General features: G+C 41.7%; 2 protein-coding genes and 1 long non-coding RNA gene across 5 annotated transcripts; 2 read left to right on the top strand and 1 right to left on the bottom strand.

Moving 5' to 3' along the window:
- Positions 1–36: 36 nt before the first annotated feature.
- LOC129866979 (NACHT, LRR and PYD domains-containing protein 12-like) lies at positions 37–10662 on the top strand. Of its 2 annotated transcripts, none has more exons than XM_055940043.1 (13): positions 37–498; positions 998–1241; positions 1358–1456; positions 5771–5884; positions 5989–6090; positions 6228–8021; positions 8119–8292; positions 8410–8583; positions 9002–9175; positions 9422–9595; positions 9752–9925; positions 10066–10239; positions 10434–10662. In XM_055940043.1, exons 2-13 carry the CDS (start codon positions 1063–1065, stop codon positions 10612–10614), a joined length of 3513 nt encoding a protein of 1170 aa, XP_055796018.1. In that variant the 5' UTR covers positions 37–498; positions 998–1062; the 3' UTR covers positions 10615–10662. The 2 variants fall into 2 exon arrangements, with proteins under 2 accessions (XP_055796018.1, XP_055796017.1); XM_055940042.1 differs by having other exon boundaries at positions 38–498; positions 974–1241.
- Positions 9597–10137, bottom strand: LOC129866988 (uncharacterized). The gene is made up of 2 exons (XR_008761566.1): positions 10048–10137; positions 9597–9911 (listed from the first exon to the last, which is right to left on the bottom strand). It is a non-coding gene; the product is annotated as an uncharacterized LOC129866988 (long non-coding RNA).
- Positions 10663–23101: 12439 nt separating the features above from the next.
- Positions 23102–27100, top strand: calub (calumenin b). Of its 2 annotated transcripts, none has more exons than XM_055940062.1 (7): positions 23102–23679; positions 24281–24448; positions 24548–24741; positions 24851–25017; positions 25102–25162; positions 25359–25558; positions 25663–27100. In XM_055940062.1, the coding sequence occupies exons 1-7, from the start codon at positions 23561–23563 to the stop codon at positions 25765–25767; spliced, it is 1014 nt and encodes a 337-aa protein (XP_055796037.1). In that variant the 5' UTR covers positions 23102–23560; the 3' UTR covers positions 25768–27100. The 2 variants fall into 2 exon arrangements, with proteins under 2 accessions (XP_055796037.1, XP_055796038.1); XM_055940063.1 differs by having other exon boundaries at positions 23589–23679; positions 24222–24448.
- The last annotated feature ends 884 nt before the right edge of the window (positions 27101–27984 follow it).

The following is a 27984-nucleotide window of genomic DNA, read 5'->3' as shown; positions in this document are numbered from 1 at the left end:
TCTCATCAAATGTACAACTGTTGGATCAGAGTGGAGGCTTTGTTTGTTTGTACGCCACACTGAGTCACTTGTTAATCCATCTTTAATCCATTTTCCACCAGGTTATAAAACAGGCTGTTTCACAAGGTTTCATATGCAGACAGCTGGTGTAAATTTCTTCCTGTTTTTTTATTAAATCACTTCGGACAACTTTGGTGATGCACATTGCCCTTTGTCCTATGTCAGTTTGAAGATAGTGGCTCAGAAGATTACTCTGTTTCCATGCACCACACAGCGTAAACACATCCGTAAAGATCACAGAGAGAGGAAAGAGGCATAGCAAAAACCTACCAAGCAAATGTAGCTAATCTAGCTATCAAATTCCCACAAGGCGGAAGTCAAATACTGTTCCTGCCCTGGCTTGCCCTCCCTTCTTTCTGCCCTTCTCTCCTTTGAGCAGTCAAACAAAGAAGCTACAGCCTACAGCAACATTCTCAAACCGAGGAACCCATCTCAGTGGTAAGCATTACAGACTGTTTTTGTTTCTTGCTACAAGAACATAGAAAGTTATTGAAAGAGAAGAGTAGAGCAGAGATGGGGAAAAGGGGAGACTAAAGGAGTAGCGTATTTAATGTCTATTCAACTATTGGTCCTGTTTGCGAACTGTGTAATCTAGCCAGCTAAATTCATAAAAAATACACTGTTTGCAGAAATGACCACCTCATTCATTTAAATTCTACTAATCTTTGTCACTGCTATGGTTTGTACATGTGCCAGCTAGGTATACATGCTAGCAAAGTTGCAAACAAGCTAAAGTAGTCCAGTTGACAATAGCTGGCAAATGCGTAAACAGTCGAAAGTGATACACTTCCTGGATAACCAACCAATGTTACAGAAATCAGCCATTTTAATTTGGTAGTGTGTGTAGTAGCTATTTGACAGCATTGTGTATGATTGATACTCTCTCTCTCCCTCTCTCTCTGTATGGGTGGAGGTGGGTGTGTGTGTGTGTTCACAGGGCTGATCTAGGTCAGAGGACAGTAGTATTTGTCTGCCCATGAGAAGGGAATTACGACCTCTAAAATGAGTCTCTCTGCAGAGAGAGAGGAGGGGTACAGTTTTTCAAAAAATATTGTCTCAGGCGAGAAAGAGGAGCAGGAGAGACCCGTGTCTCCTGTACCCAGCTGTGTGTCCATGAAGAGTGACATGTCAATCGATGCTCCATATAACTTCAGTAAAGAACCATTGTCCAGTGAACAGGGGTAATAAAACGTAGTTTTACCACACACCTACATAATCCTGATACAGATATCTGAGCGCCGTCAAAAACTATTTCTTCCCCAGTCAGACTAACAATAATCTCCATGGTTTTTGTCAGGGTCCATCAGGAGAGACCAGCGTCTCCTGTAACCAGCTGTGTGTCTATGAAGAGTGGCCAGTCTATGGGACCACCAATCAACTTTTCCAGTGAACAGGGGTAATAAGACTTTTAACCACAAATATACGGTGCATTTGGAAAGTATTCAGACCCCTTGACTTTTTCCACATTTTGTTACGTTACAGCTTTATTTCTAAAATTGATTCAATTGTTCCCTCCCCCCCTCATCAATCTACACACAACACCCAATAATGACAAAGCAAAAAAAGGTTTATTCATTTTTGCAAATGTATAACAAAAACACTGAAATATCACATTTACATAAGTATTCAGACCCTTTACTCAGTACTTTGTTGAAGCACCTTTGGCAGCGATTACAGCCACAACTCTTCTTGGGTATGATGCTACATGCTTGGCACACCTGTATTTGGGGAGTTTCTCCCATTCTTCTCTGCAGATCCTCTCAAGCTCTGTCAGAATTTTTGTTTCTTTTATTTAACTAGGCAAGTCAGTTAAAAACAAATTCTGATTCACAATGACTGCCTAACCCGGCCAAACCCTAACGACGCTGGGCCAATTGTGCGCCGCCCTATGGAACTCCCAATCACGGCCAGCTGTGATACAGCCTGGAATCGAACCACGGTCTGTAGTGATGCCTCTAGCGCTGAGATACAGTGCCTTAGACCGGTGTGCCACTCGGGAGTCCAGGTTGGATGGGGAGCGTCGTTGCACAGCTATGTTCAGGTCTCTCCAGAGCTGTTAGATCGGGTTCAAGTCCGGGCTCTGGCTGGGCCACTCAAGGACATTCAGACACTTGTCCCAATGCCACTCCTGCGTTGTCTTGGCTCTGTGCTTAGGGTCGTTGTCCTGTTGGAATGTGAACCTTTGCCCCAGTCTGAGGTCCTGAGCGCTCTGGAACAGGAGATCAAGGATCTCTCTGTAATTTGCTCTGTTCATCTTTCCCTCAATCCTGCCACCACCATGCCTCACCGTTGGGATGGTGCTAGGTTTCCTCCAGACGTGACGCCTGGCATTCAGGCCAAAGAGTTCAGTCTTGGTTTCATCAGACCAGAGAATCTTGTTTCTCATGGTCTGAGAGTCCTTTAGGTGCCTTTTGGCAAACTCCAAGTGGGCTGTCATGTGCCTTTGACTGAGGAGTGGCATCCATCTGGCCACTCTACCATAAAGGTCTGATTGGTGGTGTGCTGCAGAGATGGTTGTCCTTCTGGAAGGTTCTCCCATTTCCACAGAATAACTCTGGAGCTCTGTCAGAGTGACCATCAGGTTATTGGTCACCTCCTTGACCAAGGTCCTTCTTCTCCGATTGCTCAGTTTGGCTGGGTGGGCAGTTCTAGGAAGAGTCTTAGTGGTTCCAAATTTCTTCCATTTAAGAATGATGGCCATACAGATATCTGAGCACCCTCACCCTTCCCCAGTCAGACTAACAATAATCTCCATGGTTTTTGTCAGGGTCCATCAGGAGATACCAGCGTCTCCTGTAACCAGCTGTGTGTCTAGGAAGAGTAACCAGTCTATGGGACTACCAATTAACTTTTCTTGTGAACAAGGGTTACAAGACTTGTTGTTTTAACCACACACATATAGTACCAGTAAAACTTTTGGACACACCTACACATTCAAGGGTTTTTCTTTATTTTTACTATTTTTGTAGAATAATAGTGAAGACATCAAAACTATGAAATAACACATATGTAATCATGTAGTAACAAAAAGTGTTCAACAAATCAAAATATATTTTAGACTTTAGATTCTTAAAAGTAGCCACCCTTTGCCTTGATGAAAGCTTTGCACACTCTTGGCATTCTCTCAACCAGCTTAATGAGGAATGTTTTTCCAACAGTCTTGAAGGAGTTCCCACATATGCTGAGCACTTGTTGGTTGCTTTTCCTTAACTCTGCGGTCCAATTCATTGCAAACCATCTCAACTGGGTTGAGGTCGGGTGATTGTGGAGGCCAGGTCATCTGATGCAGCACTCCATCTCTCTCCTTGGTCAAAAAGCCCTTACACAACCTGGAGTTGTGTTTTGGGTCTTTGTCATGTTGAAAAATCAAATCAAATTTATTTACATAGCCCTTCTTACATCAGCTGATATATCAAAGTGATGTACAGAAATCCAGCCTAAAACCCCAAACAGCAAGCAATGCAGGAGTAGAAGCACGGTGGCTAGGAAAATCTCCCTAGGAAGAAACCTAGAGAGGAACCAGGCTATGAGGGGTGGCCAGTCCTCTTCTGGCTGTGCCGTGTGAAGATTATAACAGAACATGGCCAAGATGTTCAAATGTTCATAAATGACCAGCATGGTCAAATAATAGTAATCACAGTGAACAGGTCAGGGTTCCATAGCCGCAGGCAGAACAATTGAAACTGGAGCAGCAGCACGGCTAGGTGGACTGGGGACAACAAGGAGTCATCATGCCAGGTAGTCCTGAGGCATGGTCCTAGGGCACAGGTCCTCAGAGAGAAAGAGAGAATTAGAGAGCATACTTAAATTCACACAGGACACCGGATAAGACAGGAGAAATACTCCAGATATAACAGACTGACCCTAGCCCCCCGACACAAACTGCTGCAGCATAAATACTGGAGGCTGAGACAGGAGGGGTCAGGAGACACTTTTAGTCCCACTATGCGCAAACCAGATGGATTGGCGTATTGCTGCAGAATGCTGGGGTAGCCATGCTGGTTAAGTGTGCCTTAAATTCTAAATAAATCACAGACAGTGTTACCAGCAAAGCACCCCCACATCATCACACCTCCTCCATGCTTCACGGTGGGAACCACACATGCGGAGATCATCCGTTCAGCTACTCTGCATCTCACAAAGACAAAGTGGTTGGAACCAAACATCTCAAATTTGGACTCACCAGATCAAAGGACAGATTTCCACAGGTCTAATGTCCATTGCTGGTGTTTCTTGGCCCAAGCAAGTCACTTCTTGTTATTGGTGTCCTTTAGTAGAGGTTTCTTTGCAGAAATTCCACGGTGAACGCCTGATTCATGCACTCTCCTCTGAACAGTTGATTTTGAGATGTGTCTGTTACTTGAACTCTGTAAAGCATTTATTTGGACTGCAATCTTAGGTGCAGTTAACTCTAATGAACTTGTCCTCTGCAGCAGAAGTAACTCTGGGTCTTCCTTTCCTGTGGCGGTCCTCATGAGAGCCAGTTTCATCATAGCACTTTATGGTTTTTGCGACTGCACTTGAAGAAACTTTTTCAGGATTGACTGACCTTCATGTCTTAAAGTAATGACGGACTGTCGTTTCTCTTTGCTTATTTGAGCTGTTCTTGCCATAATATGGACTTGGTCTTTTACTAAATAGGGCTATCTTCAATATGCCACCCCTACCTTGTCACAACAACTGATTGGCTGAAACGCATTAATCTTCACGATTGGTGGGTCCCCTGTGGGACTTTTGAACTAATTTAGGCTAATGCGATCAGCCTGAAGTTGTAAGTAACAAGAACATTTCCCAGGACATAGACATATCTGATAATGGCAGAAAGCTTACATTCTTGTTAATCTAACTGCACTGTCCAATTAACAGTAGCTATGACAGTGAAAGAATACCATGCTATTGTTTGAGGAGAGTGTACAATTTTGAACATGAGAAGTTATTAATAAACTAATTAAGCACATTTGGGCAGTCTTGATACATTTTGAACAGAAATGCAATGGTTCATTGGATCATTCTAAAACTTTCACATACACTGCTGCCATCTAGTGGCCAAGCCCAGTGGCACCTGGGCTGGAATAATACATTATGGCCTTTCTCTTGCATTTCAAAGATGATGGTAAAAGCACACAAAAGAACGGTTGGTTTTTTCTTCGTATTATCTTTTACCAGATCTAATGTGTTATATTCTCCTACATTCCTTTCACATTTCTACAAACTTCAAAGTGTTTCCTTTCAAATGGTACCAAGAATATGCATATCCTTGCTTCAGGGCCTGAGCTACAGGCCGTTAGATTTGGGTATGACATTTTAGGCAAAACATTTTTTTAAAGGGGCCGATCCAATTAAGAAGGAAATAAATTCCAGGTGACTACCATTCCAGGTGACTACCTCATGAACCTGGTTGAGAGAATGACAAGTGTGCAAAGCTGTCAAGGCAAAGGGTGGCTACTTTGAAGAATCTCAAATATATTTAGATTTGTTTAACACTTTTTTCATTACTATGATTCCATATGTGTTATTTCGTAGTTTTGATGTCTTCAGTATTATTCTACAATGTAGAAAATAGTAAAAAAATAAAGAAAAAACCTGGAACGAGTACTCTAGGTGTGTCCAAACTTTTGACTGGTACTGTACATTATAATTACTCCTCAACAACAATTTTGACGGTTTCTTCCTTAGCCCAACTAAATATAATTTCCTTGTTTTTTGTCAGGATCCAACAAGAGAGACCAGTGTCTCCTGTACCCAGCTGTTTGTCTATGAAGAGTGACAAGTCTATGGACCTGCCAATGAGGTTCAGTAATGAACCACTTATGTCAAATAAAAGGTTATTACAATATTTAGAGTTCAAGGTTTCTTTAAAACAAAACTCATAAACACGCACCCATGACTTCTTGTTCTTTGTAAAGATGTAAAAGTTTGTTTTTACAGGGTCCCTCCACTCCCTCAGCAGATACAGGACTGTCCTCCTTCCTGCACTGTGTCCATGGAGCCATATGAAGGAGCGAATGTCTTACCCGTAGATCAGAAAATGTGAGTGTCTGCTGTTTCTACGGCTTCATATCACTTGGAGACCACATTGTCTCAGGTCTTCATAACTGTAGAAATTCAGTTTCCATTTGTTCCTCCTTTGATACAAAATGTTTAAACATTTTATGTCATTTTCCCAGGCACCAAAATGTCAGTGCTGAGGCAGAAATTCAAGAGAAGCTCAAATCAACTCTGAAGAAGAGATTTCAGTGTGTTTTTGAGGGACTAGCACAGCAAGGAAACCCTACACTTCTCAATGACATCTACACAGAGATTTATATCACTGAAGGTGGAAGTGGAAAGGTCAATAATGACCATGAGATAATACAGATTGAGGCAGCATCCAGGAGACCAGCAACACAAGATACACCAATCAAATGTAATGACATCTTTAAACCCTTACCTGGACAAGACAGGCATATAAAAGCTGTGTTGACAAAGGGAGTCGCTGGCATTGGAAAGACCATTTCCGTGCAGAAGTTTATTCTGGACTGGGCCGAAGGAAAAGCCAATAAGGATATTCAGTTCATATTTCCACTTCCTTTTCGTGAGCTGAATTTGAGGAGGACGGAGAGATGCAGTTTGATGGAACTTTTACAATCTTTTTTCATGGAAATTAAAGAATCCAAAATGATTAACTATGATGAGTGCAAAGTCCTGTTTGTATTTGATGGTCTGGATGAGTGTCGACTCCCTCTTGACTTCCAGAACAATAAGACCTGTTTTGATGTCTCAGAGTCAACCTCAGTCGATGTGCTGCTGACAAACCTTATTAAAGGGAATCTGTTACCCTCTGCGCTTCTCTGGACAACCTCCCGACCTGCAGCAGCCAATCAGATCCCTCCTGAGTGTGTTGACCAGGTGACAGAGGTACGAGGGTTCAATGACCCACAGAAGGAGGAGTACTTCAGGAAGAGATTCAGTGATGAGAACCTGGCCAGCAGAATCATCTCACACATTAAATCCTCAAAGAGTCTCTACATCATGTGCCACATACCAGTTTTCTGTTGGGTTTCAGCCACTGTTCTAGAGAGAATGTTGGGTGAAGCAGAGAGTAGAGAGATCCCCAAGACTCTGACTCAAATGTGCACACACTTCCTGATCTTTCAGACCAAACAGAGTAGTAAAAAGTATCTAGGAGAAGATTACAATGATCACCACTGGAATACATTAATGATAATGAAACTGGGGAAACTGGCTTATCAACAGCTGGAAAAAGGTAATCTGATCTTCTACGAGGAAGACCTAAGAGGATGTGGCATTGATGTCACAGAAGCATCCGTGTACTCAGGAGTGTGCACACAGATCTTTAGAGAGGAGAAAGGGCTGTGCCAGGGGAAGGTATACTGCTTTGTACATCTTAGCATTCAGGAGTTTTTAGCTGCTTTGTATGTGTTTCTCACATTCAAAAACAGCAATGTAAATCTTCTCTCTCAAGGTGTAAATATTAAGACAATGTCAGGAGAAACACCTGCATTGTTTCTACACAAAAGTGCAGTGGACAAGGCCTTACAAAGTATGAATGGACACCTGGACCTGTTCCTCCGTTTCCTTCTGGGCCTATCGCTGGAGTCCAATCAAACTCTCTTACAAGGCTTACTGTCACAAACAGAAAGCAAGTCCCAAAGCAGTGAGGAAACAGCCAAGTACATAAAGATGAAGATCAGGAAGAATCCCTCTCCAGAGAGGTGCATCAACCTGTTCCACTGTCTGAATGAACTGAATGACATTTCTCTAGTGGAGGAGATTCAAAGCTATCTGAGCTCAGGAAGTCTCTCAAAAGCTGAACTGTCACCTGCACAGTGGTCCGCTCTGGTCTTTGTTTTGCTGACTTCAGTGGAGAAGCAGGATGTGTTCGAACTGAGAAAGTATTTCAGATCAGAGGAGGGTCTTCTTAGGCTGCTACCAGTGGTTAAAGCCACCAGAACAGCAATGTGAGTATTTATGGACACATTTTCATAATTTCCTCATGGTCTTTGTAGTCTTTACCCTGTTTGTGGACCAAATGTGTTGTTTTATTATTTATTCCAGCCTGAAAGATTGTAACTTGACTGAAAGATGCTGTAAGTCTTTGGCTTCAGCTCTCAGATCGAACTCTTCTTCACTGAGAGAGCTGGACCTGAGTGACAATAAACTGCAGGATCCAGGAGTGAAGCTGCTCTCTGATGGATTGAAGAGTCCAGGTTGTAAATTGAAGACACTGAGGTAAGGGCATCTCTCAGAGTGGAAATATATAATTACTTTTGTTTTTGGAAATGTGAAATGATTCAACTATTTTAAATGTCCAGTTGTGTATAGAGCTGAGTATTTTTCCCATTGCAGGCTGAAGAGCTGTGGTACCACAAAGGTTGGCTGTGCTTCTCTGGCTTCAGCTCTAAGGTCAAACTCCTCACACCTGAGAGAGCTGGATCTGAGCAGGAATATCCTTGGAGACTCTGGGCTAAAGCTGCTCTCTACTGTACTGGAGGATCCACACTGTAAACTGGACATACTGAGGTTAGTTTCATACAGATGTCGGATCTTAATTTGAGCCAGTTTGCTACAGCAGGAAAAGAATCCTACAGCAACAGGAAATTTGAATAATTATGTGGATTATAATTTGTGGACATTTTTGTAGGGGTTGATACATTTTCCTTATGGGAAAGTTGAAATTATAAACTTCAGAATCCTTTTAAAAACTCAAATATATTACAAGTTTTACCTTTCCTGCAGGAAAGTTCTCCTGTAATAGGGTGATCAAATTAAGTTGGCTGTCTTCTTGGAATGAAGATTGGGTCATTCAACTGTCATTCAATACGTGGATCTCTAATAGCTGTTTACATGAGGATAGTTCAAATCTAAACTCTAAGTCGCTCTGGATAAGATTGTCTGCTAACTGGCTAAAATGTAAATGTAATTCTCTCTCCATCTGTAGCCTTTCTGGTTGTGGAGTCACAGAAGAGGGCTGTACTTCTCTGGCTTCAGCTCTGAGGTCAAACCCCTCACACCTGAGAGAACTCGACCTGACTGACAACCAACCAGGAGACTCGGGAGTGAAGCTGCTCTCTGCTGTCCTGGAAAATCCACAGTGTAAATTGCAAAAACTGAAGTGAGTACTAGAACATCTCAAGAATGGTCTGTAATTTCAGGATTTAGGTCAAATGATTGTGATTTTATTTTTTTGAGGATATCTGGGCATGGGCATTTAATTCTGAGATCAGAAACCTAAGGGAGAATGAGGAAGTACAGCTCTCCAGTTGCTCTTAGAAACTTGAAGTTACTTCTCAATGAGTAATGAAGTGTACTACAATGCCGATGACAGTAGGACATTATATTATGTTGATTCCCTCTGCAGGCTGTATAACTCTAAAACCACAGAGGAAGGATGTCATTATCTGGCTTCAGCTCTGATGACAAACCCCTCACACCTGAGAGAGCTTGACCTAGGTGGAAATAAGTTAAGAGACTCAGGAATTAACCATCTCTCTGCTGCACTGAAGGAACCACAATGTAAACTGGAAACACTTAGGTGATGTGTAATTAAAATACATGTTCTTTAATGAAATAAACCTTGTTCACAAAGGATAAAGGAAAACTAAATTGGGTAGTTATATGTTTGAACATGAATAATGTCATCATGTCCTATGAAAATGCATATCATACAAACGAACCACTCTGTCTGCAGGATGTTAAGCTGTGGAGTCACAGAGGAGAGCTGTGCTTCTCTGGCTTCAGCTCTGAGGTCAAACCCCTCACATCTGAGAGAGCTGGACCTGACCAACAACCAACCAGGAGACTCAGGTGTGAAGATGCTCTCTGCTGTCCTGGAGGATCCACTCTGTAAACTGGAAAGACTTTCGTAAGTATTACAGCATATTCCATAATGTCAGAATAGGGGCACTATAACTGATCCGCCTGGAGGCTTGCAGGCAGCTTGCTGATGGACATTAACATTGCACAGTCACGATCTATAAATATTACCTTCATATTCATTCCCAGGCTGAAATGCTGTAACCTCACTGAGAAATGCTGTGGGTCTCTGGCCTCAGCTCTCAGCTCAAACTCCTCTAGTCTGAGAGAGCTGCACCTGAGTCACAATAACCTACAGGATTCAGGAGTGAAGCTGCTCTCTGCTGGACTGGGGAATACACACTGTAAAGTGGAAAAACTGGGGTAAGGCCATCCTTCTTGGAGACCATGAAGTTGCATGAAAACAAATGATAAACTAAATGTAGTAGCATGTTTTTACCTTTTTTAAAGTTGTTGCCACCCATCAGGCAAATAATGTGCTGTTGAGGAAAGCAATCAGAAATTGTTTTTCAGTGTGTCCAGAACTGACAGAATGACAGGTGTTTCTCTCTCTGCAGGCTGTCATGTTGTTGGGTCACATGGGAAGGCTGTGCCTCTTTGGCTTCAGCTCTGAGGTCAAACCCCTCACACCTGAGAGAGCTAGATCTACAAATGAATAAACCAGGAGACTCAGGGAAGAAGATGCTCTCTGATGTCTTGGAGGATCCACTCTGTAAACTGGAGAAACTTACTGTATAATGTACTCTGTACAACGTTTTTGACTGATAAAACTATTATGGTACATTTCCACCTTTTAATGCATTTTCATACATTTCAAGAAGAGTTTTCTGTGAAAAAACATTTGTCTGCAGACATTTTCACTGCATGTATGGGGAAATGTCACACAAACATTGTTATAACAAGAAAAAAGGATGTTTGTTGCATCCTTGTGAATGCTGGGTTGTTATCTAATAATTCAGAGACAGCGGGAAGATATAGTTTTAAAAAATATACACTACCGTTCAAAAGTTTGGGGTCACTTAGAAATGTCCTAACCAGAATAGAAAGAGGAGTGGGAGGCTCCGGTGCACAACTGAGCAAGAGGACAAGTACATTAGAGTGTCTAGTTTGAGAACCAGACTCCTCACAAGTCGTCAACTGGCAGCTTCACTAAATAGTACCCGCAAAACACCAGTCTCAATGTCAACAGTGAAGAGGTGACTCCAGGATGCTGGCCTTCTAGGCAGAGTTCCTCTGTCCAGTATCTGTGTTCTTTTGCCCATCTTAATATTTTATTTTTATTGGCCAGTCTGAGACATGGCTTTTCCTTTGCAACTCTGGTTTTGTTGGTTGCTTTTCCTTCACTCGGCGGTCTAACTCATCCCAAACCATCTCAATTGGGTTGAGGTTGGGTGATTGTGGAGAACAGGTCATCTGATGCAACACTCCATCACTCTCCTTGGTCAAATAACCCTTACACAGCCTGGAGGTGAGTTTTGGGGTCATTGTCCTGTTAAAAACAAATGATAGTCCCTCTAAGCTCAAACCAGATGGGATGGTATATAGCTGGAGAATGCTGGGGTAGCCATGCTGGTTAAGTGTACCTTGAATTCTTAATAAATCAACCATCACACCTCATCCTCCATGCTTCACGTTGGGAAGCACACATGCGGAGATTATCCGTTCAGTGTCTTTTAGTAGTGGTTTCTTTGCAGCAATTCAACCATGAAGGCCTGATTCACGCAGTCTCCTCTGAACAATTGATGTTGAGATGTGTCTGTTACTTGAACTTTGAAGCATTTATGTGGGCTGCAATCAGAGGTGCAGTTAACTCTAATGAACTTATCCTCTGCAGCAGAAATAACTCTGGGTCTTCCTTTCCTGTAGCGGTCCTCATGAGAGCCAATTTCCTCAGAGCTAGATTGTTTTTCCGACTGCACAAAGTTCTTGACACTTTCAGGATTGACTGACCTTCATGTCTTAAAGTGATGATGGACTGTCATGTCTCTTTGCTTATTTGAGCTGTGCTTGCCATAATATGGAGTTGGTGTTTTACCAAATAGGGCTATCTTCTGTATACCACCACTACCTTGTCACAACTCAACTGATTGGCTCAAACGCATTAAGAAGGAAAGAAATTCCACAAATTAACTTTTAACAAGGCACACCTGTTAATTGAAATGCATTCCAGGTGACTACCTCCAAAGCTGACATTAAGGCAAAGGGTATCTACTTTGAAGAATCTCAAATATAAAATATATTTTGATTTGTTTAACACTTTTTTGGTTACTACATGTTTCCATATGTGTTATTTCATAGTTTTGATGTCTTCACTATGATTCTACAATGTAGAAAATAATACAAATTAAGAAAAACCCGTGAATGAGTAGATGTGTACAAACTTTGACTGGTAATATATATATATATATATATATATATATATATATATATATATATATATATATATATATATATATATACTGCTCAAAAAAATAAAGGGAACACTTAAACAACACAATGTAACTCAAAGTCAATCACACTTCTGTGAAATCAAACTGTCCACTTAGGAAGCAACACTGATTGACAATAAATTTCACATGCTGTTGTGCAAATGGAATAGACAAAAGGTGGAAATTATAGGCAATTAGCAAGACACCCCCAATAAAGGAGTGATTCTGCAGGTGGTGACCACAGACCACTTCTCAGTTCCTATGCTTCCTGGCTGATGTTTTGGTCACTTTTGAATGCTGGCGGTGCTTTCACTCTAGTGGTAGCATACAACCCACACAAGTGGCTCAGGTAGTGCAGCTCATCCAGGATGGCACATCAATGCGAGCTGTGGCAAGAAGGTTTGCTGTGTCTGTCAGCGTAGTGTCCAGAGCATGGAGGCGCTACCAGGAGACAGGCCAGTACATCAGGACACGTGGAGGAGGCCGTAGGAGGACAACAACCCAGCAGCAGGACCGCTACCTCCGCCTTTGTGCAAGGAGGAGCACTGCCAGAGCCCTGCAAAATGACCTCCAGCAGGCCGCAAATGTCATAGTATTCACCTGGATTAATCTGGTCAGTCTGTCATGGAAAGAGCAGGTGTCCTTAATGTTTTGTACAGTCAGTGTATATTCCGGACTCTGAAATTGCTTGTTCTGAATGTTAAAAAAAAAAACGATTAGATGTGACTTTGTTTTGTATTCCCGCCCTGTTGGATCTAGAAACACAAGCATTTCGCTGCACCAGCTATAACATCTGCAGATCTGTGTATGCGACTAATAAACTTTGATTTGACTCTCTCTCTCTCTCTAAAACATTGAGATGCTTTAATTCAGCTCAGGTTTTTATGCCATATCAATAAGCTTAAATGCGGCTGTGTTGTTTGTTGCTGTTCTTGGGGTACAACAATTAGGATTTCTCTTATTTGTATTTTAAGTCGTTTTTTTGTGTGTGTCTTGTTTACAGTGCCGATTTTAGCATGTAAATCTTGGTGGGGCAAAAAAAAAAGTGGAATGCATGCCAGCAAAGCCACTACACAACACATTAATTGCAGTATAACGGTGCCCACAAACTGTTAGGGCCTACATATAGCTGTCCAAACAGCAGTCCCAACATCTTACCACTGCTCCAGCTGGCTATCAGAGCCTTGTCTGGCAGCGAAACAGTTAATTCAGCTTCATTTACTGACTTTAAAAAAACATAGCTGATATGGCTGACTTGGTTAATCAAATGTGCTTTCTACTGACAACTGAGATGTACAAACTTTGGCATAAGGGGACGACATGCAGATAAGAGGCAATCCATAATTTCGATTAAGACATTAATGAGCGAGCTAGGACGGACGTAACTTTAGAGGCAAAATGAAGAGGGACAAATAGACCAAATTATTAGGGTGAGGCACATGGCCTACTAACAATTTACTACACAATATACACTTAGTATTACTTTCTTAGCTACAGTAGACATATCTCCCTGGCATATTACATCATTTATGAAGCAGCATACAATACATCTTTGGACTTTGTTCATGCTGTGCTCACTTGAACAGGAAGGTGGTGCGGCGGGCCTCCGAGTTTACAGTTGTTTTGAGCACAGCACAAATCATGATTCATTGACAGCCTGGCCAATGTTAAAATGTAATTTTAAACTTGGAAATGAGACCCCTAATCCCAGATATGGGACCACACAGCCACTGTCACTGATTCGTTCCACTCATTGTTGAATTTGAGATTTCAACTTGTTGTGTAATGTTTATGTCCAATGGTCGATGAGCACCGATACGTTTTACCTATAATTTCTATTCATTATTTCTCTTCATATGACAAGGATTAAAAAGGATTTGCCAGTATATTGTCGACTTGATTCATGTTGATGATTGCTAATTAAGATTGTGAAAGTATGATGTTGACATGATCAGTCCAATCAAAGCTACTGCACATATAACGCGATTTTATCTGTGGCCAATGACCTTGAGCCTTCTTGGATGTGCACTTCTACGGCAGTAGTCGAAGGGCAAACATTTCCAAGGGTTAATGTCCAAACACTTGAAAGACTCACCCTTGTCCACTTTCCATCGCCTTATGCCCTTGGGGGAATCCCGGTCGCCATCTTGGAGGCCAGTCCAAATGATTAGCCAAGCAAGGGAAGTTTGCAACGCAAGCCCCTCAGCCCTCGTTTTTAGTCGGCTTTGCGAGTGTACAATTATGTTCACTCCGGGGCCGAAACTCTCCATAACTCAATTTGTGATGATTGTACATCCGCTAACAAAAGTCTGCGAAAACTTAAAGCAACATCAATGGAGAAGTCAACATACAAGTGTAAGTAAAAACGAATGCAAATACGTTAGAAACACATCTCGTAAAAAGTAAATATGTTTTTGTTTGATTAGCTTTTGGAAATTGTAGAAATAAAACATTTTCCAGTTTGGCAGGCTAATTAATTTGATAGCTATCATACAGTAGGCGTACATTAATAATTATATATTTAATATTAGTAGACATGCACTCATAATTGACTGTAGCGCATATAAAGCACCCACAAGCTACCGGTGGCTGAAAACACAATCATCGCAGGATGAACGAGTAACGAATTTCCGGCCAAGGGCGGTCCATTTAAAAATCATTCTTTCCACCCTCGCCCTGCAAGTGTATACTCGTCAGACGTCATGATACATCATCAGAAGTGTCCAGTTAATTTGATGGTTGAAGGGATAGTGTGTCTTTTAAGTGTTTGGGTCGCAACCAAAGTATCCTCTTACACTTGGCAGTGACATAAAGTCACCATGAGTGACAGAACACTGAGCCAATCACGGCGCAACGCTCCTTATTTTCTGCTGGCTTGCCCCACCATCACAGAAAGCACTGAGCTAGGCTGAAACACCTGCATTTTGGAGCTGCCTTACTCAAGAAAACAAAAAAGCGACCATGTTTGTATGCGGCTTTATTAACTTAATGTATATTATTTTTTACATTATTTGCAAACTGATATATGACACGTATTAATGCCAAAATATCATGCAAAACAGGCATGCCCCATTTTTGCTATAAATATGGGGTTCAAACCTGAATGAGGGGTCGCCACTGCTTGTTTATGGTGTTGAAATAAATATTAGGCTTCCTAGACATGTTGTGCTTGATTACCTTATTCTAGTGCTAATATTTCCTGATTAACCTGGAATTGCTTACATCTCTATCCTACAGTATATATATTTATTATGGCGACCTCTGAAATGGGCTTCTTTAATTTCTTAACCTATCCCCACTCAGTTAAAATGTCAGTGATGGATGATGAGATGGGCATGCAGTTTGAGAGGGGATGTACTAATGTAGGACTTACTATTAAACTTGGTTGTGTGGTGTAGTTTAAAAAAACTAATTAAAGTTTGTGTTGTGAAAATAAATACGTAATATCTTATAAATCTTGTGTTTGACAATTCATCGCCCACTGCCTGATAAGTGCTGCTGATTTGCATGAATGGGGAAGATAATTTTGTTTAACACGCTCATTGTGAACGCGTTTGGGTCTTTGCGTGTCAAAAAATATACACTTCAAATAACACTATTTGACGCGTTAAGTTAGCTTTTACTTTGACACGTAAAATAACACTTATATTATATAATGTTGTGTTCTGAATTTGCACTTACAAGCCAAGCGCCACCACTACTATCGGTAGCACTGTCAAAGCTGTACAAAAAAAGTCTGCAAACAAACAAACACCGGTCACGGACGATGTGTTTACAATACCGCGTAATAAGGCATTATTTGTTCGACCGCAACTTCTGGGGAACCTAGCTAGCACCAATACAACCAGCCTGAAAACAATGACCAGTAGAAACTGCAGTCATTTTCATTATTAGCAATGATTTAGGAATCCTTGTGAGTAAGTATTAGCTAGGTAGTGTTAGGGTTGCGAAAGTTCAACTGAGATAGGAACAATAGTACACCTGAACTTGGTTAAAATAATTGTTTAATTCAAAAGTTAATAAATGGCAAATACATTTTTCGTAAATACGGGGTCACTGCACCACCCCGCAGGGTGGGACAAGGAACAACAACTACAACTGATTTGTTTCTGACAAAGATATTATATTATACTCTGACAGAGGTTAGTTCCCACTTCCGAGCCGGCCTGTCAGAGTAGAGACTGGGCGTGGTTTAGACTCACCCAGCCTATCGTTGATGTTGGCGCCTTAAGCCAGTCCTGGCCCCTTAGCGCATATGATGTCCCAACGCTGTTGCTGTGTAGATTACGCTCCTTCACCCCAAAGACTGGGGTCAGACAGTTTTATAACATTGTCTGAGATATCTGCACCTGTATACAATGTCCACTGTTCCCGCTCAAGGCTAACTACAGCTTCCCAGCTTCTTATCTGAGCTAACTGTTACTTCCAGCACACACACACAGACATCCAGGCGCCCAAACAGTTTGTCAATATCAAATCACATTTGTTATAGTATTCAATCACATATAATACAGTTGCTAATCACGTTTGTTATAGTATTGGGTTATAGTGCATAACTCAGAACCTCACATGTGTTTTTCGTGTGTATAGTTTATCTGTTATTGTCTATTCAGCAGTCTCCTGATTCACCCCCTCCTGTGTCTCTCTAAGATTAGCACAGTCCCGGCCACATAGTACAGCGCCCACACTACTGATACATTTGTTGCATACACACACATATTTCATACAGTACAGCGCTCTCTTTAACACACACACACATTTCAGGCTGATATTCATGGTTAGACAGAGCACTGGTAAGAGTAGAGACCAATGGAAAATGCAGGTTCACAAGAGTCAGCAATTCAAACTTTAATGCATAAGAAGCCCTACTAGCTTATAGTTAGTTAAGCATGTCAAAAAACCTTATAAAATCCCCACAATCCCCCGTTTGACACCGAAAGGTGTCAACATAAACATTTTTGATTAACATAGACATTTTTTATTTTATAAACATTTTTGATTGACATTTTTATTTTTGATTCCCCCGTTTGACACCTGTAAGGTGTCACAACCAATAAAAATTCCATCCCTTTTCCATATACTAGGTGGGCTCGTTACCACCCAGGAACTTAAAACCTTCTTAGGGAGAACAGTGTTATTAATAAACCTCTTTTACAGCAAACCATGGGTCATCCTCAGTCAACCCCATCTGTTCATTGGTCTCAGTATCCTCCCCACTAGCTGCAAGCAGGGGCATCATGCCAGAGGCTTTAGCAGCATCTGTAATAGATTTCTTGGCACAAGGTAAAATGCAAGCAGAGCAAGATAGTAGCAAAAGGAACACGACTACTAGGGTCAGAAATCCAGTAACCAACAATTCAGTGTACTCACCAAACCAACCACCCAGCCAGGAGAACAGTCCACTCTCCTCCACACCTGCAAGATCCTTCATCTCCACAGATAACTTTTCCAACCCACTCAGAGCTTTTGAAATGCTCCCATCCAGACTGGTATTGTTAGGGACAAATGTGCAACATTGTTCTCCAAACATTTTACAAACACCCCCCTGGTTGGCCAGAATCATGTCTAGTGCTAGTCTATTTTGTCTACGAGGTGGCATCCAATTGTTCAGCCATCTCTGTAAGTGCAGTGTGGGTGTAGTTAACAAATCATTGTTGATTATATTAGATATAATTGATCCAGGCAGTTTGTTTAGCATCAACAGTAGCTGGGCCAATAATGGGTTATAAATGCCACAGGCCATCATTTCTGTTTAATGTCTGGAATTCGTGGGGGACCCCTATTGGGACCCCCACCAGGTTGGTGTGGATGTTATCTGTACCCTCGGACCAAGGAGCGTCACGTTTCTGCCGTCTCCTGGGTTGGTCCCAAGCCTCTGTCATGTGCAGCTCCCAAAAGTTGGTCAGCTGTAATCTCAATAATAGGCAATGGTGTTTATCAGACTGGCCAAAACACATGTTCCCTGATAATCTCCTTTCAAAATGGGGTCAACCGCCTGGCAGGTCAACACATCCACCATACATCAGCAACACCTCTAGTTAATAGTGACATTAGTGATGCAGGCAGTGGTAGGGAACCTCCCATAGTCCATACCTCTACCTGTACCAGTGTTACAGCTGTAATATCCCCATATGCCTTAACCTCCAATGGTGTCCTCTGGGGAGGGACTTCTGGGAACACAAGGCTCAGAGTTTTACACAGGGTTGAATTTGGCTTAAACTTTCCAATATGCACATCCAACCTTCCCCATTACGTAGGGCAAATGGGTGAGCAGCCAGAATAGGTCTGGCATGTCCACATACGACACAGTCCTTTCTATTAAGTGTTTTGGCAGTGTATCTCTTATAGGCCAACCACATGTTCTCCCTACCCTCATAACCAGTTTCAGTCCCCAATTGGTCACTATCTGAGATGTCTTTCACATTTATTACCTGTACCAGATTGGAGAGCTTAGGTGGTGGTGTGGGACTTGGTCTTGAAGTGGTGGAGGAGGCCGGCTGAACCTGGTCTGTTGGAACTGGTGGTGGTTCTGGCTGTACTGTGATGGCAACATCCCCATCGTATCCTAATCAGACAGCTCAGGACTACAAGCAGTCCTGTAAAGCCCCACCCTCTCCCAGAGAACACATCATCATACCTGGCACTGGCCAGGTAACAACCTTACCTACTCTAACTAATGACTTAGGTAAGATTAGTAAAATATTCTTATGTTCTACATTATACAATAGGAACGTCCCTTTCATTTTCCACATGTCCAATTGTACCTTGGGCGTCCATTCATATCTATCCTTTTCCAATTCTCTGTCAAGTGACTTATCTACTTTAAAATGTATCTGTGCTGCTTATATATGTTAAACCCCTTCTCTCCTATCTTATTTCACAGCCTACCTTGCTCATTTCCTGGTCCCCCCTCCCCACTCTGCTCTCAAACCTTCAAGGTCTCAACAGTGCGGGGTAGACCCATCTGTCTGCCTTTTTCTCATAATAGTCAAATCTTCTAAAGGCCAAAACAAATGCTAACCATATAAAATCCTGTCTTTACTAATAAGCTCTCTTTCCCTCCAGGATCACTCCTCTGAGAACTGAAACCTATTTCTTTCCATTAATAATTTAAATGTTTATATACTTTCCTGCCCTATTGGCTTAAAATATCCCCTGTTTAAACCTCAATGCACCATATCATCCCATATTTATTATCGATGACAAATGGGATTTTTTCTGTTGTAATACCAAATCAATAATAGCCAATTCAAAACCTTCATAGCCAATGTTTAAAAACAGAATCCTGACTCCTCAGTGGTTCAAACTTACTCCCCTTCACATAAAAGCCTGATACAGTACATACAGAGGGATACAATCATAAAGCAACAGACATACAGTGTGACTTGTCTTTTATCCAACACGTCTTTTTCAATCAGTAAACTTGTCTTATCTCCAAAACATTGCCGTTAGATCATTTGCGCATATAACCTAACCTCTCTTCACCAACGCTTTGCCGTTTACTTGTAACAGGGGACATGTCTTATACAGTGAATTGCCGTCAAGGGTCCACCTAGACTTGTCTTATATCCAATTTTTCTGCCTTCCCCTGGACTATGTTGCCGTCCACTTTTAGTCGAGGGTCCACCTAGACTTATTAATCGACAATTTATCTTATATCCCACATACCATGTAAATACATAAAAACCCGTGAAGTCGGTATATTGCCGTTCAATATTAGAACTTGTCTTATGTCCAATATTCCTCCTGTCACGGTGGTTATGTGGCCATTGTCCTCAATCACTTCCCTAAAGTCTTATATATAAGACTTTTAATAAAACAACCCTAGCTTAGATACATACACACACACAAACAGGCTTTTAATATCACGTCATACACACAGTCATTCCATTGTCATTCTGTTGGCCAATTGAAAATGCATTCGCCATCAAGTAGTACGTAATTAAATAATACGTAGTTAGTTGTACTTACTTTGTTGTAGTGAACATATGGTTCAAAAATTTAGTAACTTACACCAGTTAGGTTTTCTCACAAAATAAATTTGGTTAAATCCAATATGCAGAATTTCAGTTTTGAAACAATAGGCTCTGCTTACCTGCTTTAGTAGACCGGTCTTTTTGTGAGAGGACCCCGTCTGGCGACAGTCTAGGCCAAAGGCTGGATGGCTCAATGTCCAGCGAAGTTCCCTCAGTTCACGGTCGGGGTCACCATTTGTTAGGGTTGCGAAAGTTCAACTGAGATAGGAACAATAGTACACCTGAACTTGGTTAAAATAATTGTTTAATTCAAAAGTTAATAAATGGCAAATACATTTTTCGTAAATACGGGGTCACTGCACCACCCCGCAGGGTGGGACAAGGAACAACAACTACAACTGATTTGTTTCTGACAAAGATATTATATTATACTCTGACAGAGGTTAGTTCCCACTTCCGAGCCGGCCTGTCAGAGTAGAGACTGGGTGTGGTTTAGACTCACCCAGCCTATCGTTGATGTTGGCGCCTTAAGCCAGTCCTGGCCCCTTAGCGCATATGATGTCCCAACGCTGTTGCTGTGTAGATTACGCTCCTTCACCCCAAAGACTGGGGTCAGACAGTTTTATAACATTGTCTGAGATATCTGCACCTGTATACAATGTCCACTGTTCCCGCTCAAGGCTAACTACAGCTTCCCAGCTTCTTATCTGAGCTAACTGTTACTTCCAGCACACACACACAGACATCCAGGCGCCCAAACAGTTTGTCAATATCAAATCACATTTGTTATAGTATTCAATCACATATAATATAGTTGCTAATCACGTTTGTTATAGTATTGGGTTATAGTGCATAACTCAGAACCTCACATGTGTTTTTCGTGTGTATAGTTTATCTGTTATTGTCTATTCAGCAGTCTCCTGATTCACCCCCCTCCTGTGTCTCTCTAAGATTAGCACAGTCCCGGCCACATAGTACAGCGCCCACACTACTGATACATTTGTTGCATACACACACATATTTCATACAGTACAGCGCTCTCTTTAACACACACACACATTTCAGGCTGATATTCATGGTTAGACAGAGCACTGGTAAGAGTAGAGACCAATGGAAAATGCAGGTTCACAAGAGTCAGCAATTCAAACTTTAATGCATAAGAAGCCCTACTAGCTTATAGTTAGTTAAGCATGTCAAAAAACCTTATAAAAACCCCACAGTAGCCACTTGTTGTTCGACTATTGAAATTGAACTAGCTAGCCAGCTAGTTAATCAACAAAACTGACGGTACTTTTTCGATACTAGAACATGAAAATGAAAAACACTTTGGTATTATAATGTGTTACTTTCGGTAATTCCTGTTGCCCAAAGCTAACCTTATAAGGTGATTTCACACAGTCACAGTTCCGCGATAAGAGCTACAATGCTAATATTTGCGTAAACTCTTCACAGTTGTGTTCTGTCGGTGTCACCGAGTAGACTGATACTCCATTCCATTGTTTCACATTCCAACCTTGTTTAACATTATCTAATCTAAGTGTAACGGATGTGAAATGGCTAGCTAGTTAGCGGGTACGCGCTACTAGCGTTTCAATCAGTTACGTCACTTGCTCTGAAACCTAGCAGTAGTGTTGCCCCTTGCTCTGCAAGGGCCGCGGCTTTTGTGGAGCGATGGGTAACGACGCTTCGTGGGTGACTGTTGTTGATGTGTGCAGAGGGTCCCTGGTTCGCGCCCGTGTCGGGGCGAGGGGACGGTTTAAAGTTATACTGTTACATTGATGCTGTTGACCCGGATCACTGGTTGCTGCGGAAAAAGGAGGAGGTAGAAAGGGGGATGAGTGTAACGGATGTGAACTGGCTAGTTAGTTAGCGGGTACGCGCGAACAGCTTTCAATCAGTTACATCACTTGCTCTGAAACCTAGAAGTAGTGTTGCCCCTTGCTCTGCAAGGAGCGATGGGTAACGACGCTTCGTGGGCGACCGTTGTTGATGTGTGCAGAGGGTCCCTGGTTCGCGCCCGTGTCGGGGCGAGGGGACAGACGTAAAGTTAAAACTGTTACATAAATATGGCATAATTCCAGTCAATTGTAACCTTCAGCATCACTTTCAAATAGGTACTTTTATTTTGAAGGCAAACCGCAAATGCCACTAATATGTCTAATCCTTATTGTGGCTAGCTTCACAACCAGGTCCGTTCTAGCGTCATTAGCCACATGAAGCAAACCCGTCAGCCTAGTGTGTGTATAGACATTCATATTGCACTGTACAGCTTTACCTAAGGATTGGGGTTCAATGAAATGTGGGGTATCAGTCTACTCAAAACCCAAGATATTTTTCCCAACATCCTCTGAGTTATCAGACTCCAAAACATCAACGCAGTATTGTTTTTCCTTGGGAATAGTGTTGAATACACATAGGTTAACAAAAAATGTGTCTCAATTCACAGTTGTTTCAGAATCCCGCAATTAGAGCTTTGACGCTAATGTTCTCTGCGTGTCACTGAGTAGACTGATACCCCATGTCATTGATCCACAATCCATAGGTAACGCTGTACAGTGAAATAAGTATGCCCCAATGCAATTCTAAAGTATAATACTCCAGTGTGATTTCAACAGATTTTTGTCAAATTAACAAATTGTCTTTTGATTTTACATAACATTCCAACCTCTTTTAGCATGATCTATTCAATTATGGTATAATTCTACTATTTGTATTCATTTGCATCACTGTCAATGACATACGTTTATTTTGAAGGCTAACCGCAAAATACACTATTATGGCTAATCCTTATTGTGGCTAGCTTCACATATATGGACCCGACCACCATTAAATAAATAAGAACTATCTTATAAATCAGGGTTATTTTAGATGATGACACCTAGCTGTCTACTGAAACAGATGTCGTTTTCTATGTTTTTGGGGAAGAACATCGTTTGCATTCTTGAACTCGCTAGCTTTCTTTTAAATGACCAGCACCGTAGGAGCGCGAAACAACTTTACCAGCATCATAGCATACGTATCTATGAATCGTTGTGACATATGAAATGTGAATGTGTAATCAATGTATAATAACTACGTAAAAAAACAACATTTTATAAAATGTATGAAGGCGTTAAATTATTATGTGACGTGCAGTTATATTCATGTCCTGATTGATTGGTCAACAACTCTTTTTGACACGTCAAGTATCGTTTTTGACAGCAAAGACCCTAGCTCATAGCTTGAGGACGTGGCGGTTATTGACCAATCACAAGGCCGAAGCTGTCCTGAAGTGGACCAATGGACAAGAGGCATGGCACAAACGCATATGTAACGCTGTTGGCTGGTCGAGTTTTTACGACCGGAAACGATGGGTGTGTATCCGGAGTAGCTAGATATTCAAAATCGAAAGACTGGTGGTGAGTAAAGTATCTATTTTAGGCTTACGTAAATGCACATATCTATGTTTTTTCCCCCTGCTTAGTTATTGTAACATTAACGTTACACACACACCGAAGTAGGCAGTGCAAATGACAAGCCACATTTAGTTTAACAACTGATATCGGGCTAGCTTGCTTGCAAACTGCACCGGTACCAAGGGTGTATTCATTACGCCGTTTCTGTTGCAAAATGCTTCTTAAACGGAAGCAAACGGAACGAAACTTGGAGTGACCTACCTGAATTTGTTTGATAGAAATTCTCGTTTTGCTCAGTTTGGTTCTTAAACGGTTTCCGTAATGAATACGCCCCAGCACTCACAAATTAGCTAACCACCCTGTTTATTTTAACCAGAAACGGTGAAACCACAGATGAGTAGGGGAAACACCGAATTAGTTAAACTAAGGAAAGTCATGACGAATTCCTGTCAACTAAACACACTGTCACAAACTATATTGTTGTGTAGTAAGCCAAGTTAGTTAACGCCGCTCTCTGCTCTCGCTCCTGTGTGCATGTGTGTCAGATTATGGAGCTGCGGCCGTTGGTCATGTGCTTTGCGCTGTGCGTGGTCTATGCCTTTAGTAAACCCACCATCGAGAAAAAGGACCGCGTCCACCATGAAGACCCGCTTAGCAACCGTGACCATGAAGATGCAGAGAACTTTGATTACGACCACGAGGCGTTTCTAGGACAGGACGAGTCCAAGACCTTTGATCAGCTCACACCGGAAGAGAGCAAGGAGAGACTTGGGTAAAACACACACACTCGAAGCAGCGACATTTGTATAGAAGTGAGAAATGGATTTGTATATTAAAGATGGTTTAATACGCCATCTCTCTCTCTCTACAGTATGTTGGTAGAGCGTATAGATGAGGACAAGGATGGCTATGTGTCAGTGGAGGAGATGAAAAAGTGGATCAAACACAGTCAAAAGAGGTGGATCTATGACGACGTGGACCGCCAGTGGAAAGGTCATGACCATAACGGAGATGGACTGGTGTCCTGGGAGGAGTACAAGAATGCTACATATGGATACATACTGGGTACGGGGGACACTCTGAAAGGAGTATAAGAATGTAATCTACGACACCTGACCAGTGCCTTTTTACTGGAAGGTCTGATTTTTCTAATTGGTGAGTGTGACCTTTTTAGATGATCCAGACCCAGAGGATGGCTTCAGCTACAGGCAGATGATTTCACGCGATGAGAGGAGATTTAAAATGTCTGACCTGGATGCTGACCTGAAGGCCAATAAAGAGGAGTTTACAGCCTTCCTCCATCCTGAGGAGTACGACCATATGAAGGATATAGTTGTGCTGGTAGGTCATAAAACAACTTAAATGTTTTATTTATTGTCTAAGGTGGCCAGGCAGTAACAACTCTGTGCCGCTACCCTCCTGTAGGAGACCATGGAGGACATCGATAAGAACGGAGACGGCTTCATAGACCTGGAGGAGTACATAGGTAAGTTATAACATCTGGAGAAGTACATGGGTTATTTAATGCCTGCTATAATACATGGAGTTCTTAAATGTTAATACACCTGGAGGAGGACATGGGTGTGATTTATAGCATCAGCAGAGCCTGAGTGGGTGAGAACAGAGAGCGGTTAATTGACATTTCTCTCTCCCCTTTCGTTCCCTTCTCTTCCATCCTCAAGGTGACATGTATAACCAAGAGGGGGATCCGTCAGAGCCGGAGTGGGTGAGGACAGAGAGAGAACAGTTTACTGAGTTCAGAGACACGAACAAAGATGGCCGCATGGACAAGGAGGAGACCAAAGACTGGATCCTGCCTTCAGACTATGACCACGCAGAGGCAGAAGCCAAACACCTGGTCTACGAGTCAGATAATGACAAGGTGTGTGTGTGTGTGTACACACGTTGATGTTTGAGCTAGTTGCCTGCATCGTGTGTGCATTTAAGCAAATACTTAAACACTTAATTTTTTTTCTCCCTTTGTAGGATGGCAAACTGACTAAGGCAGAGATCGTTGAGAAGTATGACCTCTTTGTTGGTAGCCAGGCTACTGACTTTGGAGAAGCCTTGGCAAGACACGATGAATTCTAACCCTTCCACTTCCCATGCTGGGTTGGGCTCAATTACAATTCAAGTCATGGAATTTAAATCCCAATTTAAAAGTAGCGCACTATATGGAGTGACATTTGAGATGGAGTTTTTCACTCTGATGCCAAGGACAATTTATTTGATTTCCTGGCCTATTATACACACTAGTGAATGTATTACTTTGTACTAAGTAGTACACGATCAGGACACCACCTTGTTCCAGCTCTGCCTCCACCACCCTCTCGGACAATGGAAAGGATATTTCCTTTGGCTTGTCTTTTTGTTTGCAGAGCAACTTTGTTATTTATTATTAAAAAAAAAAAAAAGATTTATAGAATACAGTAGTGTTTGTTCAAACAAGGTTACAAAAACAATCTATCATGCATGTAATTAAGTGCCGAACTGCGTGTTGGGTTAAATTTAGGAAGTGAAATGTAATAGAAAAACTGAATTGATCTCAACCCTGGTGTGTGTATAGCCTTGTGTGTATTCTGCTATGCGTTGGACTATGAAGGGGCGCTATAACACGGGTGGGCCACTCTATGGGCTACCACCACAAACTGCTCTTTGAGTTGATAAACATACCACCAATGTGGCCAATCCTCCCAGGGTTAGTGGTTGTAGCCCAAGGAGTGGGCCTGAATCTTCATGCATCGGCCATTAGTGGTCCTCGGTGACCCCTGTGTGTCCCTTGGTAATGCTTAATTAGGGGTTAGATCAGTGTTTCTCAACTTTAGTCTGAGAACCTCCTGGGTCATACATTTCTGATCTAGTCCCTGTATTAGCACAACATATTCATAGGGCTGGAACATCCTGTTTTATTTTGGAATCTGCTTAATTCTATGCTGCACCACACTACATACTCATACACATATTACACTATGTTTGGATGATTATTAAAGTCAGATTTCCCTCAGGCTTCTTTAGTTATTGTTGTCATAACTGTATAATGACCCTCACTTACTGTATGACCATCTATAACCACTGTTATTGGTCTGGTTCAACTTCACTTAAACCCTTTGTTATAAGGGCTGTTTAACACTGCCATAACAATGTCAGGACTGTTGGTGTATAATCAGTTGTGCTAAATTGACACAGTATGATTGTTTATGACATGTTATGTAGCCCGTATGACAAAGGGTTCTAGTAAAGTGTTTGCGTTGTCTTATATAATGTATATGATATAGCTGTTTTTTTTACACAACATGCAGCGCCATGCCTGTCACTGGTGACTGCCCTGTACATACATTGTCACCTGTTGCTTTGTCGACAGTGTGTGTGCTGTTACCAATCATAAGCAGAAGAGTTTTTCTGATTAAAAGGATGTTGTGGAGTACTGATGTGTGGGGTTGCTTTAATAGAAATATAATGAATCATTCTACTTCCATGGGTGCTATGTATTATATAGGGTGAAAAGTTTTAGACCAATCTAAATAAAATGTTTCCACATATTTTAGAATCATCGGATCAATTAAATTATTATTCAGTTTCTTTTAAAAATGAAACCGGAATAGAATGCTGTGGATGTATCTAAATGAATGACCCTCTTATAGTGCCTCCAATCACAGAGTACATTTAAGCAATAAGGCACGAGGGTGTGTGGTATATGGCCAATATACCACAGCTAAGGGCTGTTCTTATGCACAGCCCTTAGCCATGGTATATTGGACATATATCACAAACCCCTGAGGTGCCTTATTGCTATTATAAACTGGTTTGCAATGTAATTAGAGCAGTAGAAAAAGTGTTTTGCCATACCTGTGGTATACGGTCTGATGTACCACGGCTGTCAACCAATCAGCATTCAGGGCTCGAACCACCCAGTTTATAATTCCCTATAAGACATGAATCAACACATAGATCGATAAAACGTCTCTGTCCACCGAATCATCAGTAAGATGAACAACAGAGTTGAAGTCACAATGCTCCACAGAGGTCTAAGCTCTGTGTGTGTACAGTATGTGTGTGAATCTGCATCTCTATCTCGGTGGGGCTGGAACTTGATACCGGCGTTGCTGCAGAAACTGCATCCTACAGTTCTAATTCAGGCAGCAGCATCTATACATAGAGTCAATATGAGACAAAACGGTATCGACCACCGGAAACATAATGCATACCGGTTTTCAGTATATGCACACACAATCACACATACAGTAATGCCTATGTCATAAATGCATGCGCAATTACACAGGGACATGTATACATTAATACCAGTCATCC

The sequence above is a fragment of the Salvelinus fontinalis genome, chromosome 12 (genome assembly GCF_029448725.1).
Source record: "Salvelinus fontinalis isolate EN_2023a chromosome 12, ASM2944872v1, whole genome shotgun sequence".
In the NCBI taxonomy this organism is placed as follows: Eukaryota; Metazoa; Chordata; class Actinopteri; order Salmoniformes; family Salmonidae; genus Salvelinus; species Salvelinus fontinalis.
Note: the sequence above shows the minus strand (reverse complement) of the source record. Positions and strands in the feature narration are given on the sequence as shown.